Here is a 17,697-nt window from a genome sequence, read left to right as displayed (position 1 = left end):
TTGAATTTTCAGGTCTTTCTCAGAATATTGCATGGACCAGTTTCAGAATTTTCTTTTTTCTTAAATTTGGAAGTGAAGACTATGACTCATCTTACTTAGATAGATTTAGTTATTGGGGAAGTTGAAATATACTAATTAGCATTTGATGCTAATACGTATTAGTTGGCATATGTTGCCATTAGTCTGCATCATTAATAATGATGTATTATATGCTAAACACCGAAGGTGAATTACAGAAATCTACTGAAGGACATCGTTATTTATGTAGTAATGTTACTTGAAAATCCATTGGTAAAGGTCATAAATGGTTCTTGCTGTCCAGAGTTGATTCTGTTTAGGGTAAGCTATAAATAAGTAAAAAACAAACAAACATGGCTTCACTAATAGATTTATTTTTTTAAAAAAGTTTCTAGTAGTTCAGATGTGCTATTAGAAATTAACATATGGCTTGCATTAGTACTGTAACTTGCTCTTTTTGAATTTGGTGTGTGTGTTGAGTCATCTTAAAATAAAATAAAGGTTGGTGTAGTGATGTATGAATCCAGTGGTATTTTTAAATTACGATGTATAGTTTAGTCTGCTATGTAAGGCAGCCAGCTGTAGCTAATTCAGTAGTACATTCAAATATTGTTTAATGTGGAAGCTTATTGGAAGACAGTACAGCAACCAGTACAATTGTTCCTGTAAAACAGATGTATATTTCACATTTTTATTAGCTGCAACTTTTGAGTTGCCTTCTAGGTTAGCTCTATATAAAGTGCATTTTAGTAATTGAAATTATGTTCTGCTATTCTATTTAATGTAGTTAGGTTGTACACCTGATCATTGACTCTGAAAAAAAGTCTTTATTAATTGAATGGATTCAAATAAATATCATCATATTTTAGAAACTAATGCTCTATAATGTTAGTGTAATTATTAGAGAAATGGAAACTGAAAATAAGTTGATTATGTCAGTCAGCAATCTAAAACATACCTCAAAATCACCCATGAAATGCTTTCAGAAAAGAAAGAAATGACTTTGAAATGGACTTCATAATCTCCAGATTTTAATATTATAAAACTGGAGAGAGATCTCGAAGATACATGCATGCATGGAATCCTAAGAATATTTCTGAGCTAGAAGAGTTCTACAAAAAAGAATATTCTGAAACGAAGAATGGAAAGATTCTTAGCTAGCTATGGGAAATGTCTGCAAGTTATTTCTGCCAAAGGAAAGATTACAGAGTACTAATTGAAAAGATATTCAAACTTCTGCATCTGTCATATTCACTGCTTTTTAAATTTGAATCTGTAAGTAACTGCACAAAAATAATATACATTCTAATTTGCAAAAAAAAAATCTTGCTTTACTATATATCATGTAAAAGTGTCAGCTTTTATTCACAATTGTGTAAATGTTTATATATGATGTACATATTCTGTATATATCATCCTTAACATGCTATATTAGTGAGACACGCTCATTATGTTCATTTGCTAATCCCAGATTAGTTGATGTTTTATGGAAAGGAGCTTACTGAATTGCTGATAAGTTCTGTCCTTTATAATCCTTTTATTAAAGAATCAAAAGAGGACACTCATTTGAACTTCCAACTTTTTTCTTTTAATGCACAAGGAGTAAATTAAGGATTATAATTTTCATTATTATGAATCATCCCCTGCATAAATTGTTTTTACGTACAAATGCTTTTCTACTTTTGTTGTTTTAAATACCAGACAAGGTTTTTATTGGAAAAAAAAAGATATTTGTCAGGACTTTATGTCATATTTTTAACCAGACAATTTTGAATGCTTCCTGTTTCAAATTTAATTTTAAAGAAAGAATGCACTATATAATCCTTAAAGAGTAATGTTTTTCTCTATATTAACAGAATTCTGCACAAAAATACCTACATCTTAAGTAACCAGAGCACTCGTCTTAATGGACAGTGCTGAGTTTTATAAGCAAATGCAGCTAGTGCAGTATAGTTATTATAGAATATTAGACAAATTGGAACTCTGGTTTATTCTGAGTGGAACAAGCCTGGTTAAAACATGGTCGTCTTGGGTTTCTTTCTCTGGTTTATTCCAAGAGTAGGAAAAAGGAGTCTTTAATCCGTAGGCTTAAACCAGTTGCAAGTTTGTTTACTATAGCTTGATGATGAATCTGTACAACGTATCATTAAAGCTTTTTTCTCCAGCTTTCTATATAAAGATAATAAAACAGACATTTCTGAACATTATGACTATTTGGAACAGAATTAATTATCTCTTTGCACATTTGGCTCTGTAACCAGAATGAAAACATTGCATGTGATTATAATTTCCTATTATGTGCATGGTGACAGTAACATCAATTACTGATTAAATTCTTCAGGAACAACATAGTAGTTAATTCACAAGCTGTATTCTAGGGGGTGCTTTAAAATTATTCAAGAGCTTTTATATGGACAACAGTTTGCCACTTTCAAAACTTTGTATATGTTTCTTTCTAAGCCCTTTTTAAAAAAACGATTCAAATTTCAGAACCTGTTTGTTATGCAATATGCAGAAATCCTCGGTTGCTCCATAGTACTGCACGTGGAAGTAGTCATGCATTTCTATGGATTATGAGGAAGATGTGGTAGGGATAAAAATGGAAATGCAGCTTAAAGACTGTGTCTAAGGGCATCTTTAGTTTCTGCTTTTTTAGCACAGGCACATGACAAGCTGCTGGCTTTTCCAAGGTAGTTCAGGATAAAATTAAAGGAGTTGGCTACTTACAAAAGTCAAAATCCCATTTGAGTGAGTTAAGCTCTTGTGCCAATTTAATCTTATATCCTAGCTATGATTATAATGCATTATGTTCCCCAAACCAAGGAGTGCCAACCAGTGTTATGCAAGTGGATTGCACTAATACAACAGGACTTCACTTTGCTATCTTATCTTTAGCTTTCTGCAATACTGCAGAGATTTGGAGATATGCAGAGGGGGAGGATTCTATTGTTATTGGCCATCCCACCAGCAATAAGTACTCGCTCCAATAGCTGCTTTATGCTGACAATTTGTAAGACATTTAATAAAGAAGATGATAGTTGTTGAGGGTAGGTTTTCCATTAATTGCAGAAGGTAGCATTTCTTTTCAATGGCAGCCCCTTGGCCATAATGCATTTTTGGTTCAGAGGGTGTAGGAAGTTATCACTCAAGGAAAGAAGCTAAAGAATCTCCATTTATTAATGGAAACATTTGTGATGCACTTGCATCCAATGGTTTCAAACCACAAGATTGTGTAATGTTGATCCTCAAGAAAATTTTAACACTGACAAAAATAATGCAGTAGCTAAATAAGCTGCCTCAGGTGGTTGTGGAATTTATTTTCTCTGATGTGGAAAATATTTTCATTAAACATTGATGTAAAGAGATTGTTTTGTCTATAATTTTAATAATTCGAGTCAAATTATAGAACTATTCCAATACTAGAAACAGGCATGTAGAGAAATTATTTTTATTGTTTCATTATCTTGAAAGTAAGTACTCAGTTTGGGGATGGGGAGAAAAGGGTAAAGTAGGCCACTCAGATAGATCATTTTGACCACCCTGCACTCTACCGTCCCCAGCTGACTGATAGCTGACCTTCGTTGTCTTCTTCCTTTCATTGCTGACAACACACACCCAGCTGAGGCAACTGCTGATCTTTTCCAAGGTCTCTCTATGCTGAATGATGGCCTTGCAAGGGTCTCTCACAGCATCATGGATGTCTAACTAAAGTCTAAACTTCGATTAGGTAGGACCTCATCACAGCAGGAGAAAGAAGACAACAAAGGTCAGTAGGGGGAGGCAACAGCAGACAGCCAAAAGGACAAAGATGGGGGGAAGATAAGAGAGTAGGAGAAGGTGAAGTGAAGGTGAGCATGGCAGGACTAAGGAAACATGAAATGCTCCTCAAAAAAACAGCACCATCCTTGCTTAATAACTGCAATGAGGGCTACCAAAACTACTGTCTGTAAATAATGTGGTCATGTGATGTTTCACCGAATGACTGCTTCACTTAGTGATGGAAATTCTAATCCCAGTCAGGGTTGTTAAGTGAGGATCACCTGTATCTCCACTTTTACTCTTTTGATATTCATTCTTTACAATAGAGCCTCATACTACCCTACTGCTTTTTTGCTAGCATTTCCACCTCTTAATGTTTTTCTATCCATTTTCCCATCTTTTCACACATTTTTCAGTGTGTGTTTGTATCTTCCAATCATCCATTCAATTTTCTTGTCCACTATAAAGCCAAGTAGGGGAGATAGAACATTTCTGAAAAATAATGCTTTAGGTAAATATTCCCCTTCTGGGAAAGGTATATAACTTATAGCTTTCTTTTGTTAGTTGAATACCGAATTGAATCTGACAGATGCTTTTTATCCTTACTCAGCTTCCTAAATTCATTTATGTTGAATGGGATGAATTGAATGGAATGAATTGTTTCATAATATTATATTCTGTGTCTAATTTTATTGATGTACAAATGGATTTCATTGTAAAATAACCTGGTGAAGCTGAATAACCTTTATAAAATTCTTTATGAACTAATGAGTTCATAAAGCCATTCTGTTCTGATGTACTAAATTATCTCTAGTTCAGTTATTCTCAAAATAGTAAGTCTAGATGCAGAAAGCACTTAGTAAACAGTTTCTGAGATGTTGCTGCTTCTCCAAACTCTAAAGAAAGATATAGAATTTGACATTGTTTGCTAGGTCAATATCTGAACAATATCAACTTCCTATATTACTGTTTTTTAAAACCCACAGGTTATGAACTTGTAGCATGGGAGGGATGCTATTAAGACCTGAAAGGAACTCTGTGGATTTCTTAGTGATGGGTGTTAATGCTTGGTTTCCTTATAGTTGTATAAACTGAAATAATATAATGTATAATGTTATTCATTTATTTTGTATGCCACCTTTATAATTTTTTATAAACAACTCAAGGCAGCAAACTTCCTCCTTCCTCCTATTTTTCTTACAACAACCACCATATGAGATCAGTTGGGTAGAGAGAGAGTGACTGACCCAAGATCACCCAGCCAGCATTCATGGCTAAAGTAGGTTTAGAACTCAGATGTCCCAGTTTCTACTCTGGTGCCTTAACTACTAGACAGTACAGATAAAATAAATGTTATTAGTGTCTGTAACTAAATCCATTTATTGCTTTATGTTACATTTTGATTATATATTTGTTATTTTATTTTGTCTTATGAGCTGTCCATGTGAAAAATTGAAAAAAAATAAATTTCTATTAGACCTTGGTTAGTAAACGTTGAATGCAGCTGAGAAATTTTGTCCATAATCTGTAAACTTCTTTGCATACATATAATCTGATTCAGAATTAAAGGGTAATTTTGCTTTAAAACACATTTTTATTAAATTCCTTAAATCAAGAGTTTGCCATAAAACATAAATTGATTGCATAATTCTGCTTTCCTTGGTACTGAATCTCTGGGTTAGCATTAGATAAAGGCAGCCCTGAGTTGAACTGGCCTTTTTTACTAAGGTTAAATTTTCATCACAAAAATAGGAACTGTTTGTTAGTTTTTGGAGAAGTTAACTGATGTTTGAGACAAATAGTAAATGTTTTTTATAATAAGGTCCAAGTCTTTTTTTTTCTTAAAGATACGACATAACATACATGAATTTATTAACATGTCACCTAAAATTTTAAAAAAACCACAGTAAAATATGAATATTAAAAGGATCTGTATTCAGATACCAATGTCTAGGCTATTAACCACTGAACGCGGCATCTTTCATCTGAAAAATGTCAAATACTGGACCAGTATATGTTTTCAGTTAGCAACCGGTCAGTGTGATCTACAATTTTGATGTGGGACCCCATAGTTGCTCTGAGGGGAGGATTCTATACCCCATTTATACAGTAAAACCTGGCAGATGCCATGTGAAGTGTGATTTTTTTTTTTGTTTGTTTACATTTATATCCCACCCTTCTCCGAAGACTCAGGGCGGCTTACAGTGTATAAGGCAATAGTCTCATTCTATTTGTATATTTTTTTTACAAAGTCAACTTATTGCCCCCCCAACAATCTGGGTCCTCATTTTACCTACCTTATAAAGGATGGAAGGCTGAGTCAACCTTGGGCCGGGCTTGAAGCTGCAGTAATTGCAGGCTCTGTGTTCTAATAACAGGCTTCTTAACAGCCTGAGCTATCACGGCCCTGTGAATACATGATCTAATTCAGGGGGGTGCCGCGGATATTATAGGCGTTACGGAGACCTGGTTGGGCAATGAAGGGGGTGTACCCCTGGTTGAGATGTGCCCACCGGGTTTCCGTGCATTCCATCAGCCGAGGGCCCAGGGTAGGGGTGGAGGGGTGGCGGTTGTGATTAAAGAGAGTTTAGAGTCGAGGGAGACCACTGTACCTCAGATATCCGGGTGTGAATCCCTCTTTGTGAGGTGGGGTCATAGATGTCAGATGGGCTTGCTGGTCACGTACCTGGCTCCTTGCTGCGTGACAGCGGCCCTGCCCGAGCTCCTAGAGGTGCTTGCCGGGGTGGCGGTGGAGACCCCCAGACTTTTAGTCATGGGGGACTTTAACCTGCCATCTGCCGGCTCGTCATCGACGGTAGCTCGGGAGTTCTTGGCCTCCATGACGGCCTTGGACCTGACTCAAGTAGTGGATGGCCCCACTCACATCGGGGGTGGCACACTGGACCTGATTTTTGTCTCTGGTCAGTGGTTGAGAGATCTGGACTTAAAGGAAATAGTCATTGAACCTTTGTCATGGTCAGATCACTCTCTTCTTCGCCTGGACTTTCTGACCGCTACCCAACACCGCAGGGAGGCGGAACGATTACGTTGGTACCGTCCCAGGCGCCTGATGGACCCAGAGAGGTTCGGACGGAGCTTGGGCCACTTCCTGAGGTCTGGCTCACGGCACGGCAGAGGAACTGGCTGCAGCCTGGGAGCGGGCTGCGGCCGGGGCTTTAGACCGTGTCGTGCCTTTGCGGCCTCTGACCCGGCGTAGGTCCCAACCGGCTCCTTGGTTCTCCGAGGAGCTGAGGGGATGAAACGCGGAGAAGGCGCCTAGAGAGTTCCTGGAGGTCCAGCCGTTCAGAGGCTGATCGGACACTAGTTAGATCCTATACTAGGACCTACCTAGTGGCACTGAGGGATGCGGCGTTGCTCGCCTCCTCCCTCATTGCGTCGGCAGATAACCGCCCAGCTGCCCTGTTCCGGTGACCCGCTCCCTCCTTCACCAGGGGCGGGATGACCCGATACAGGGGCGTGCTGAGAGTTTAACGGTTATCTATACGATAAAATCGTTCAGCTGAAGGACGGTCTGGACCAAGATTGCAGCGATTCGGACGGGGCGTCTGAGGCGGTCTTGGTGATGTTGTATGGGATGAGTTTGACCCTGTGACTCCCGAGGACATGGACAGGTTGCTGGGTAGATTGAATGCCACCACATGTTTACTGGACCCGTGCCCCTCCTGGCTGGTGCTGGCCACTCAGGAGGTGACACGAGGCTGGCTCCAGAGGATTACGAGTGCTTCCTTGTTGGAGGAGTCTTTCCGGCCGCCTTGAAAGAGGCGGTGGTGAAACCCCTCCTCAAGAAGCCTTCCTGGACCCGGCTGTTTTAGGTAATTATCGTCCAGTCTCCAACCTTCGCGGCGAAGGTTGTAGAAATATGGTGGCATATCAGTTCCCCTTCACCTGGAGGAAACTGTCTATCTGGACCCGTTCAGTCCGGCTTCGGCCGGTTACAGCACTGAGTCGGCTTTGGTCGCGTTGGTGGATGATCTCTGGAGGGCCAGGGATAGGGGTTATTCCTCTGCCCTGGTCCTATTAGACCTCTCAGCGGCTTTTGATACCATCGACCATGGTATCCTGCTGCGCCGGTTGGGGGGATTGGGAGTGGGAGGCACCGTTTATCGGTGGTTCTCCTCCTATCTCTCCGACCGGTCGCAGACGGTGTTGACGGGGGGGCAGAGGTCGACCCCGCGGCGCCTCACTTGTGGGGTGCCGCAGGGGTCGATTCTCTCGCCCCTTCTGTTCAACATCTATATGAAGCCGCTGGGTGAGATCATCAGTGGCTTCGGTGTGAGGTACCAGCTGTACGCTGATGACACCCAGCTGTACTTTTCCACACCGGGCCACCCCAATGAAGCCGTCGAAGTGCTGTCCCGGTGTCTGGAGGCCGTACGGGTCTGGATGGGGAGGAACAGGCTCAAGCTCAATCCCTCCAAGACGGAGTGGCTGTGGATGCCGGCATCCCGGTACAGCCAGCTGAGTCCGCGGCTGACTGTCGGGAGCGAGTCATTGGCCCCGATGGAGAGGGTGCGCAATTTGGGCGTTCTCCTGGATGAACGGCTGTCTTTTGAAGACCATTTGACGGCCGTCTCCAGGAGAGCTTTCCACCAGGTTCGCCTGGTGCGCCAATTGCGCCCCTTTCTAGACCGGGATGCCTTGTGCACAGTCACTCACGCCCTTGTGACGTCTCGTCTGGACTACTGCAATGCTCTCTACATGGGGCTCCCCTTGAGGGGCATCCGGAGGCTACAGTTAGTCAGAATGCAGCTGCGGGTGATTGAGGAGCCTCGTGGCTCCCGGTGACACCTATCCTGCGCCCGGCTGCACTGGCTACCTGTGGCCTTCGGGTGCGCTTCAAGGTGTTGGTGAATGTCTTTAAAGCGCTCCATGGCATAGGGCGGGATACTTACGGGACCGCCTGCTGCTACGAATACCTCTCACCGACCCGTGCGCTCTCACAGAGGGCTCCTCAGGGTGCCATCGGTAGCGACAGTGTCGTCTGGCGACACCCAGGAAGGGCCTTCTCTGTGGGGCTCCGCCTCTGGAACGAACTCCCCAGGACTTCGTCAACTTCCGGACCTCCGAACCTTTCGCCGCGAGCTTAAAACCTATTTATTCATCTGCGCTGGACTGGGGTAGTGTTTTAATGGGTTTTAATGGGTTTTAATGGGTTTTTAGTTCCAAATTTTAATTCTGGCCAATTTTAATAAGTTTTTTAATTGTATTTTTTAATCTGTATTTATAGTATTGTATTTTTATTTGGCTGTGAACCGCCCTGAGTCCTTCGGGAGAAGGGCGGTATACAAATGTAAATAATAAATAATAAATAAAATAAATAAATAAAATTCTGTTCAGAGGCATCCATTGCTGATGAGATAGTTCAAAACCTAGCACCTTTTGCATGGGATCATCGGTATGTCTTTCTGTGTCTGGGCATTCAGTAACCCATTTGGCTTTCCATTGGGAATCAACGTTGAAGTTGTTAAGCAGATGTTGTGTAAGTGCCAGTGGGGGCTTCTTAGATTTGTGCCTTCCAACTGATCAATGGGGAAGGTCGGTGTGTACTAGTAGGAGTAAATTGTGCATAATTTTTCTGTATTTTCTCACTAGTGCATCTTCTCTTCATAGAGCTGGCAGTGCTATGTGGCCTTAACTAATATTTCTTTGGTCTTTGATACTGATATTTGCTTTAATTCTAACACATTGAAGTTCCCTGCTTGGGCCTTCTGGATTGGTTTAATTGGTTTATATATGGAACAGCCTCCTGTTGGATTTAAGAGAACTATGTTTGCCAATCACACTGTGGAGTCGCTGGTTCTCTGAGCTTGGTTTTATGGTTGAAGATGTTTTGTTATCCAACTAGATTATATTTTCAATATTAGAAGGGAGTGATATTTGCTTTCTGTTTCTATACAGTAGTTTACCCTGTCTATATTGGTGGGGGCATTGTTTTCTCCTTGGTAATTCTTTGATGAGGCAGTTTACTGCTTGATTATTTGTTTGGTGTTAATCTGGGTGTTAATCCCTGCTTATCTGGGTGTTAATTGCTGGTGAGGAGATGTTCTGGTCAGCCTGTTTATTTTTAGCTTTTTACTGTCTCTTTTGAAGGGATGTCTATGGAGATTCTCAGTCATTCAGGTCATGGTTATCTCAAAGGTGCCTTTTTCAAGAGGCAATTGGACTTTCTGATTTTTCTTTAAAGACATTTCGCTTCTCATCCAAAAAGCTTCTTGGATGAGAATCAAAATGTCCTCTTTTGAATGGAGTTAAATATTGTTTCAATGTGTACCTGTTGATAGGAGCCCTAAGGCTTCAAAAACACCCAAGCATTTTGGGATTTAATTTGGTCTCAGATGCTCACAATTCTCCCAATGGACTGCGGAATGGGCCAGGAATGGGTTGATACAGTGGATCTGCCTGGAGACTGAGTCATAATTTTGATGGCCATGCCTCCTTAGGGCTCCATTGACTCCAGTTTTTCGACTCAGTCGATCTGTCAAGATATATCAGCAGATTCTCTGCATCAATCCATTCCTGGATATCTGGATTCACCTATTAAGGTTTTAGTTAAGTTAGTTATAAAGTATGATATAGTTATGGTATGGTTTAGTTAATTATAGTAAGTTTAGAGAGCAGCACTAAAGACTCCACAATTCAACCTTGTGAATTGTGCAAATATATTCAATTGTCAGGTAGACTATGGTGAATAAGCTGTTATCTTAGCCTAGGAAAGTCCTACTGCAAAAAAAGAAGATTTTTTTCAGATGCCAGTTTTATAGGAAGTTTATATAAAAGTTGCTCTGATGATGTCATATCCCAAAGTAACATAAGATCTTAGGGAACTTGAAATAGAATTTTCTAATCAAGCTAATATAGAAAATGTACTGTTTGGGAAGTATGTCCATTACAACTATGTTTAATTTTCCAGGAAGATGTGGAAACAGGAGTTCATCTTGATCCAACCACCAAGGAAGTTCAATATAATCCAAAGTATGACACCATGTTTGCACCAGAGGTAAGTAAATTAATTTTATAATGTTAATTGCTTTCAATTTATCATAAAATCATAGATGTAAAGGTTAGAAGAGGGTCTGGAGATCATTTAGTCCAATCCTGCCCAGTGAAGGAATTTGCTGTCGTATTATTCAGTCCACCATCTTCAGAGTATTTCATTGTTTAAAGGCTCTGACCATTAGCATTTCGGGGGTGGGGGGGTATCTAACCAAAATCCACTTCTGTGTAGTTTAAATTCATTGATCCTGTCCTGGTTTCTAAAGCTACTCTGAACAATTCTGCTCCATCTTCTACATGACAGTTGTTCAGATAATTAAAGACATTGTCATGTCTCTCCCCTCCCCCCACCACTTCTCTTCTCCATACTCATAGCTCCAACTGTTCTTCTAAGTTTTCTTTCCAGCTCCTTATCACCTGTCCATTGGGCATGCTACAGTTTGTCTGTGGCTTTTTTAAAAATGCAGTGGACAGAATTAGAAACAATATTTTAGCTGCAATCTCAGAAACACACTGTAGAGATGAACTATGACTTCTTAAGCTTGATACTATTAGCTAATATTGTTCAATAAGATATGGAAAAATACTGTTAATTATTAAATAATGTATATACAGTTTTGCAACATCACCTATTGTATTTAAGTATGATTGATTCCTTCTTTAACCAGAAGGTAGTTGAAGAACCTATAATTTTAAAATTGAGGCTGGAAATTAGGATTTTGTTTTATAACCGTTCAGTACGCTAAATGCTACACCGAAATGAATAATAAAAATAATTTCAGTATTTAATAAAGAGCTTGAACTATGAAACTGGACAATCTTAATCCTAAAATAATTTTTCTAACTAAAAATTTAGATTTCAGATAATCAGAATAGGAAAACATTTCATAAAAGCATATAGTTGAAAGGTACCTGAGAAATCATCCAGTCCCAATCCCTGATCGGTGTAAGATTCTTAAGTACTTTGGACAGCAATCCAGCCTCTGGTTGAAAATCTCCAGTGAAAGAGAACAAGCCACATATACAGGCATCTTATTCTGCTGTGTGACAGCCTTACTATCAGGAAATTTCTCCCAATACCTAGCTTCTCTGCAGTTTCAGCCCATTGGTATTGGTACTACCCTTTTTGGAGCAACAGAGAACAAGTGTATTCCTCCTATGTATAGCAGACTTTTGAATATCTAAAGATTGCTACCATACCTCCCCTGAGAACGTTCTTCTGCAGATTTTATTTGTTTCTTGTTTTGTACAATACAGTTCCTTAAAACTGGAAATAATAAAGCTAAATAATGGAGTTCGTGTATATAAAATGCATCTGGTCTGTTTATAATACTGTAGTTATTTCACTTTTGCCTTGGAAATAGTAGGCAAGATGTGGGGAAAAGAATGATCTTATTCATAGCTTTGTAATCTCATAGCCAAATGTTACTTTTACTTCTTTCTCTTGCATTTATGAAATTACACAGTAAGTGGAATATCGGGGACTCTCTTTTTTATCTTTTATCTTTTTATCGATTAAATGCTAGATCTGTACTCTTGAAGAATGCTAATTTTATCAAAAGACGAGAAAGCAGTGTTAATTCTCAAGGAGTTTTGGCATGATCAATTAGGAATTGCACTGAACTGATGCATTGAAGATATGTTTAATAAATGTCCATATTTAATGTGTTTTTGTGAGTTTACCATAATTTTGTAATAATAATATTCTGGCAATATATATATATATATATACTGCCAAAAAACAGCAGTATTCCTTATATTTGCAATCCTTTTTCTTCTTAAATCCTAAAAAAAATAAACTGGCATTTTTTTTAGTTACATTAAAAGTATGGGAAGAAAATTTGAATAGAAATTTCTACTTTGTAAAAGCTCTCAAATATCCAGATTATTTTTTTTTAAATCATACAATTGAATATTCCTCAGAAAAATATTTCCTCCAGGAAAAAGCAGCTAATATGCTACTATAAGTGTAGATAATCCTTGATTTATAACCAGTCGCTTAGTGATGGTTTGAAATTATGGTGGACCCCAAAAAGGTGGACCCCAAAAAGGTACTTATGAACAGGGTTTAGGTGCAGTCACATGATTGCATTTTATGGCCATTTGCAGTATCCTGCAATCAAATGAATGTGATTTGTGACATTTTTTGCCAGAAACCATTGTTTACTTATGGACAATGGGTTTTCTTAACAAACTCTGAATTTGCTTAATGATTGCCACATAAAAGATCATAAAATTAAACAGTCACATGATGATTCACTTAATCACGAGCAAAACCTTAATTCTGGACAAGTTATGGCTGTAAGTTAGGACTATCTATATACTGTTTCATTTGTCTCAATGTAAACGGCTATCGGTTGTTGAAAACATGGCTATCAAAATTCAAAATGTTATTTTTGATACACTGCTTTTTTTGTGACATTGGTGATCTGTATTCTCAGGAGTATGAAAAATTGTACATTAATTGTAAAATGTACAAAAATTTGCTATGATTTTTGCTGGTTAAGAATATCTGTTACTTGATTAGTTTGATCTTAGATTTAAATATGAGGGAGCAGGGGAATGATTCAAGATGCAAAACATGTCTGATGTCTCCAGAGGATGAGGAAATAATACATGAAATGAATCTCATTAAGTATTGCAGTTTTGACTTTTTTGTCAGATGGCTTAAGATTCATATAGTGGGCATCTCTGTAGAATAACAGCCTTATATATCAGCTGTAGTTAATTTATGAGGAATATATACCTTTCATCTGATCAGTGCTTTAGCACTCTATTATTTCTGGCTTTTCTCTCCGAATTCCTCCTTCGAAACAGTGCACAGCTTTAGTAGAATGGAATATATTACAACCAGATTCTTATCTGTAGACATATATGCCTGTCTCTGGTGGATAAAGGGCTTTCCAGAACTGATTTAGATGCACACAATAGGGGCAGGATAGTATGAAGAAGATTGCCATTGCAAAAACAGAAAGTAACACTGAATATAGTACCTTAGCTCTGACATGAAGATAATTTCCAATCTAAACATTACAATGCAATCAATTAAATATTGACGGCTGATAGGGTTGGATTCATAATGGTGAAGAGTGGAAATCTAAATTGCTCTCACTCACAGACGAAGGGAATGTGGTGACTTGCAGATTCTGCTTCTCTCTTCCAGTGATCTATCACCAACAGGGTTGGAGGTATTGTAAAATGTGTTATGTCTCAGCATGGTTCATAGGGGGGGGAAATCAGTTGAAGCTTTCAGCAGAATTTTTAACTTAGCCACTGTGGAAAAAAAATCATTGTGAAGTACAGAAAGCAAGCACAGCCATCTTGATTCAGACCATCCTATTGAGGCAAAAATAGGAAACACACAGAGAATAAAACTCCAAGATAGCCCATAGATAACATATAATGAATTCCTCCCTGGCTCTATAGCAATTATATTCAGCTATAAAGTACTCCAATTTGTAGGTGTTGGAACATTGTTAGAGAATGTGAGATGTACTAGGAATAATATTTAACAACTCTAATGCTACAGAGTGGTTAAGAATAAATTGGAGGGGAAATTTCTGGTTTTATATGCTTTCAATCCTTTTAACTTGATTTGAGCAAATGGAATATTTTACATCTATCTGAAGCTTAATTTTCTTGATGCTGCTATTTTGGATAAAAATTCTCAAAATGAGGGGAAAATCTTATTGAACTATGGCTTTTAATGTAATTTTATCATCTACAATTTGCATATTGTACTGTAAAAATTCTGAAACTGAGATTATTGACTCCATTTCCACTTTCATGGTTGATTATTTAGCAGTCATCATTACTGGTATAAAACATACCAGTACAATCACATGAATATAAATATGTAACAACTTTGCTTATATGGGGTGGCAGATTTCTATATATAAATTTGGAAACCATTGCAAAGATTTGATTTTGATCCTTACATTAATAGATACCCAAATAGATGTGTGTCTTTTCCATACTAAACCTTAGCAGGATAGGCAATGGTGACCCTCCTGATAACAGACTAAATGTCACATCTTCTATGACCAATGGACAGATCTGCTGAATTTGCAGGTTATTTGAGTTCATTAATGCCTGGAAACTGCTAACCCATTGTCTACAAAACTAATTTCAGATTGTGGTAGTATGTTACATTTCAATTGTTCAATCTGAGGTTCAGATGCCCACTTGTGAAGGTTCGGTAATGATCTTAGGCAATCATTCTTTCTTCTGACCTAACCATATAATTGTTGTGAGGATAGACTCATGTATGCTGCGCTGAGTTCTTTGAGTGAAAGATAAAACACTAACATAATAAATATTTCAACATGGATATATTTGTAAATAAAATGCCATATATGGAGCAAAACTTACTAAACAATTTATTGTACTATTTTTAACACAGTTTGGGCCAGTCAATCCATTTAGGACTCAACAGATGGCCGCTCCCAGGAACATGCTTTCTGGATATACGGAACCAGCACATATTAACGATTTCATGTTTGAACAACAGAGAAGAACATTTGCAACTTATGGTAATATATATGTATGTTTGTTTATACGCGAGCTGATTAAAAATTGTTATACTTATTTTAATGCCATGTTCTAATATACCTCCAAACTTCTCAGAACCTCCAAAGCTTTAAAAATAAATTGTGTCCATCTGCCATTGGTTTTTCTGGCAAGTAGTAAGTGACCAAAGACTTTGTTTTTAATTAGAAAATGTTCAGAAAACATCTAGGTTTGAATTGTTTATTTAATTGAATTTCCTATTCACCCTTTTTATTAAAGCCTTTATAATATTAATTTTTTTTTATTTATTTACATTTATATCCCGCCCTTCTCCGAAGACTCAGGGCGGCTTACAGTGTATAAGGCATAATACCGTGTTTCCCCGAAAATAAGATTTTGTCTTATATTTTTTGAACCCTAAAATAAGCGCTTGGCCTTATTTTTGGGGAGGTCTTATTATTTTGGGGCACATGGAAGAAACCAGAAGAAATGGCAGGGATTGGCTGTGCATACATTTAAATATTTTCGGGGAGGGCTTATTTTCGGGGTGGCTTATTTTAGCAGATGGGCTCAAAAGGCCAATTGGGCTTATTATCAGGAGATATCTTATTTTTGGGGAAACCGGGTATTAGTTATACAATTCCTGAATGAGTAAAATAGTTAATCAGTATTGAAATACTTCTGGCAATATATACAGTTCTGCAACATATTTGCAATAATCTTCATTGTATAGAAAAGATTATGATGAACGTAACATTTCTGGTTGGATGTAAATGTTCACTTTTGTACCACATTGAACAAACTATTGTATTACAGTGCATCATTTCCATCCACCTTTCAGCATAACTTGAAAGTAACCAGGATCATAGTACTGTAGTAGGGATGTATATGGGGACACGGTGGCTCAGTGGCTAAGACACTGAGCTTGTCGATCAGAAAGGTTGGCAGTTTGGCGGTTCAAATTCCTAGTGTCACGTAACGGGTTGAGCTCTCGTTACTTGCCCCAGCTTCTGCCAACCTAGCAGTTCGAAAGCATGTAAAAATGCAAGTAGAAAAATAGGGACCACCTTGGTGGGAAGGTAACAGCGTTCCATGCATCTTTGGCATTTAGTCATGCCGGCCACATGACCATGGAGACGTCTTCGGACAGCGCTGGCTCTTTGGCTTAGAGATGGAGATGAGCATCGCCCCCTAGAGTCGGGAACCCCTAATACATATTGTTGTGGTCCGTCAGCAGCCTATGGAGCTGGCAACGGAGTCAGACAGCGATGAGGCTGAGGTGAGGCCAGGGCCATTGGGAAGTGAGGTGCGGACTGCAGAGCCTCCAGAGATTGATAGTAGTGAGGCAAAGGAACAGGAGGAGCCTGTTCCTAATGCACGCATGAGAAGAGCTGCCAGAAGGCAAGAGCAGCTCAAGCAGAGAGGACAACTCAGGAGTAGGGCCAAGAGATGATTGGCCCCTCCCATAAGGCTTAAAACAGACCAGCACCAGTGTTTCAGCTTTGCCGGGAAAAAAAGTTGTAGCTGCGTCTTCTGCTTCGTCTTCTGCTTCATATACGTCTTTGTTTTTGTGGCTTCTGGACATTTGCCAGGAAGGGCCTTTGGCAGTTTGCCTAATTGGACTAAGGTTTGTGAGATAACTGAGGAATTCGTATTGGGAGGCATTTGTTTTACTTTGACTTGAACAACGCTGGGAATGAAGTAATTTCCAACTGTTCGAATAAAGTTTGTTTTTCCACGGACTAAGTTTATTACTACCTACTTGGGCCTGGGTCACAACACATATGTGCGAGGGGAACCTTTACTTTTACCTTAGGGATGTATATAGTTAGTACATCCCTACCTTAATAATAAATTCAATAATGAACCTCCTATCAATCAGGTCAAAACTAAAACCTCTGATTCTGGGAGTGGGAAATGCCTGCTCTTGTTCTGTTATCAAGAAATCTTACTAATGGAATCTCCTCAACAAATATTACATTCCTGTCTTTGGAATAGCAAATAAAGCAATTTTATTTTCTATCCTGTATCTTCTTTCAGTGGCTTAGAATAATTTCTGTCTGAATGCATAATTGTCATATTAACAATAAAGCAACATAATAATTTATACCAACTGCACTTAAACTTTGTTTAAACGTAGTATTGAAAAGCCAGTCTTTCAGAAAACTAATTTCCTCCATTCCACAGGGAGTATATTCCAGAGCTTAAGATCAGGTATAGAGAAAGTTTGACTCCCATTCATTTTGAGGGAATCTATTTTTAAAAACTTTGCAAATTGGATGTTTCCATAGTGATATATATGAGTCCCTGCTCTGAAAAGTTCTTTGTTCTGTGGTGGGGGGCAGTATTTATAGTTATTCCATGAGACTAATGTCTGTCTGATCATTTTTATGGAAT

At 38.7% G+C, this 17,697-nt stretch overlaps 1 protein-coding gene across 1 annotated transcript in view; it reads left to right on the top strand.

Annotated features, from left to right (window-relative positions):
• Positions 1 to 17,697, top strand: part of CDC40 (cell division cycle 40) — a 40,879-nt gene that overhangs the window by 2,114 nt on the left and 21,068 nt on the right. Inside the window, exons 2-3 of the mRNA XM_058174079.1 lie at positions 10,709 to 10,795; positions 15,194 to 15,323. Coding sequence (XP_058030062.1) covers positions 10,709 to 10,795; positions 15,194 to 15,323 — 217 coding nt within the window. The remainder of the gene's footprint in view (positions 1 to 10,708; positions 10,796 to 15,193; positions 15,324 to 17,697) is intronic.

The sequence above is a fragment of the Ahaetulla prasina genome, chromosome 1 (assembly GCF_028640845.1).
Source record: "Ahaetulla prasina isolate Xishuangbanna chromosome 1, ASM2864084v1, whole genome shotgun sequence".
NCBI classification, from domain to species: Eukaryota; Metazoa; Chordata; class Lepidosauria; order Squamata; family Colubridae; genus Ahaetulla; species Ahaetulla prasina.
The sequence above is the reverse complement of the archived record's forward strand: the minus strand, read 5'-3'. Positions and strand labels throughout refer to the sequence as shown.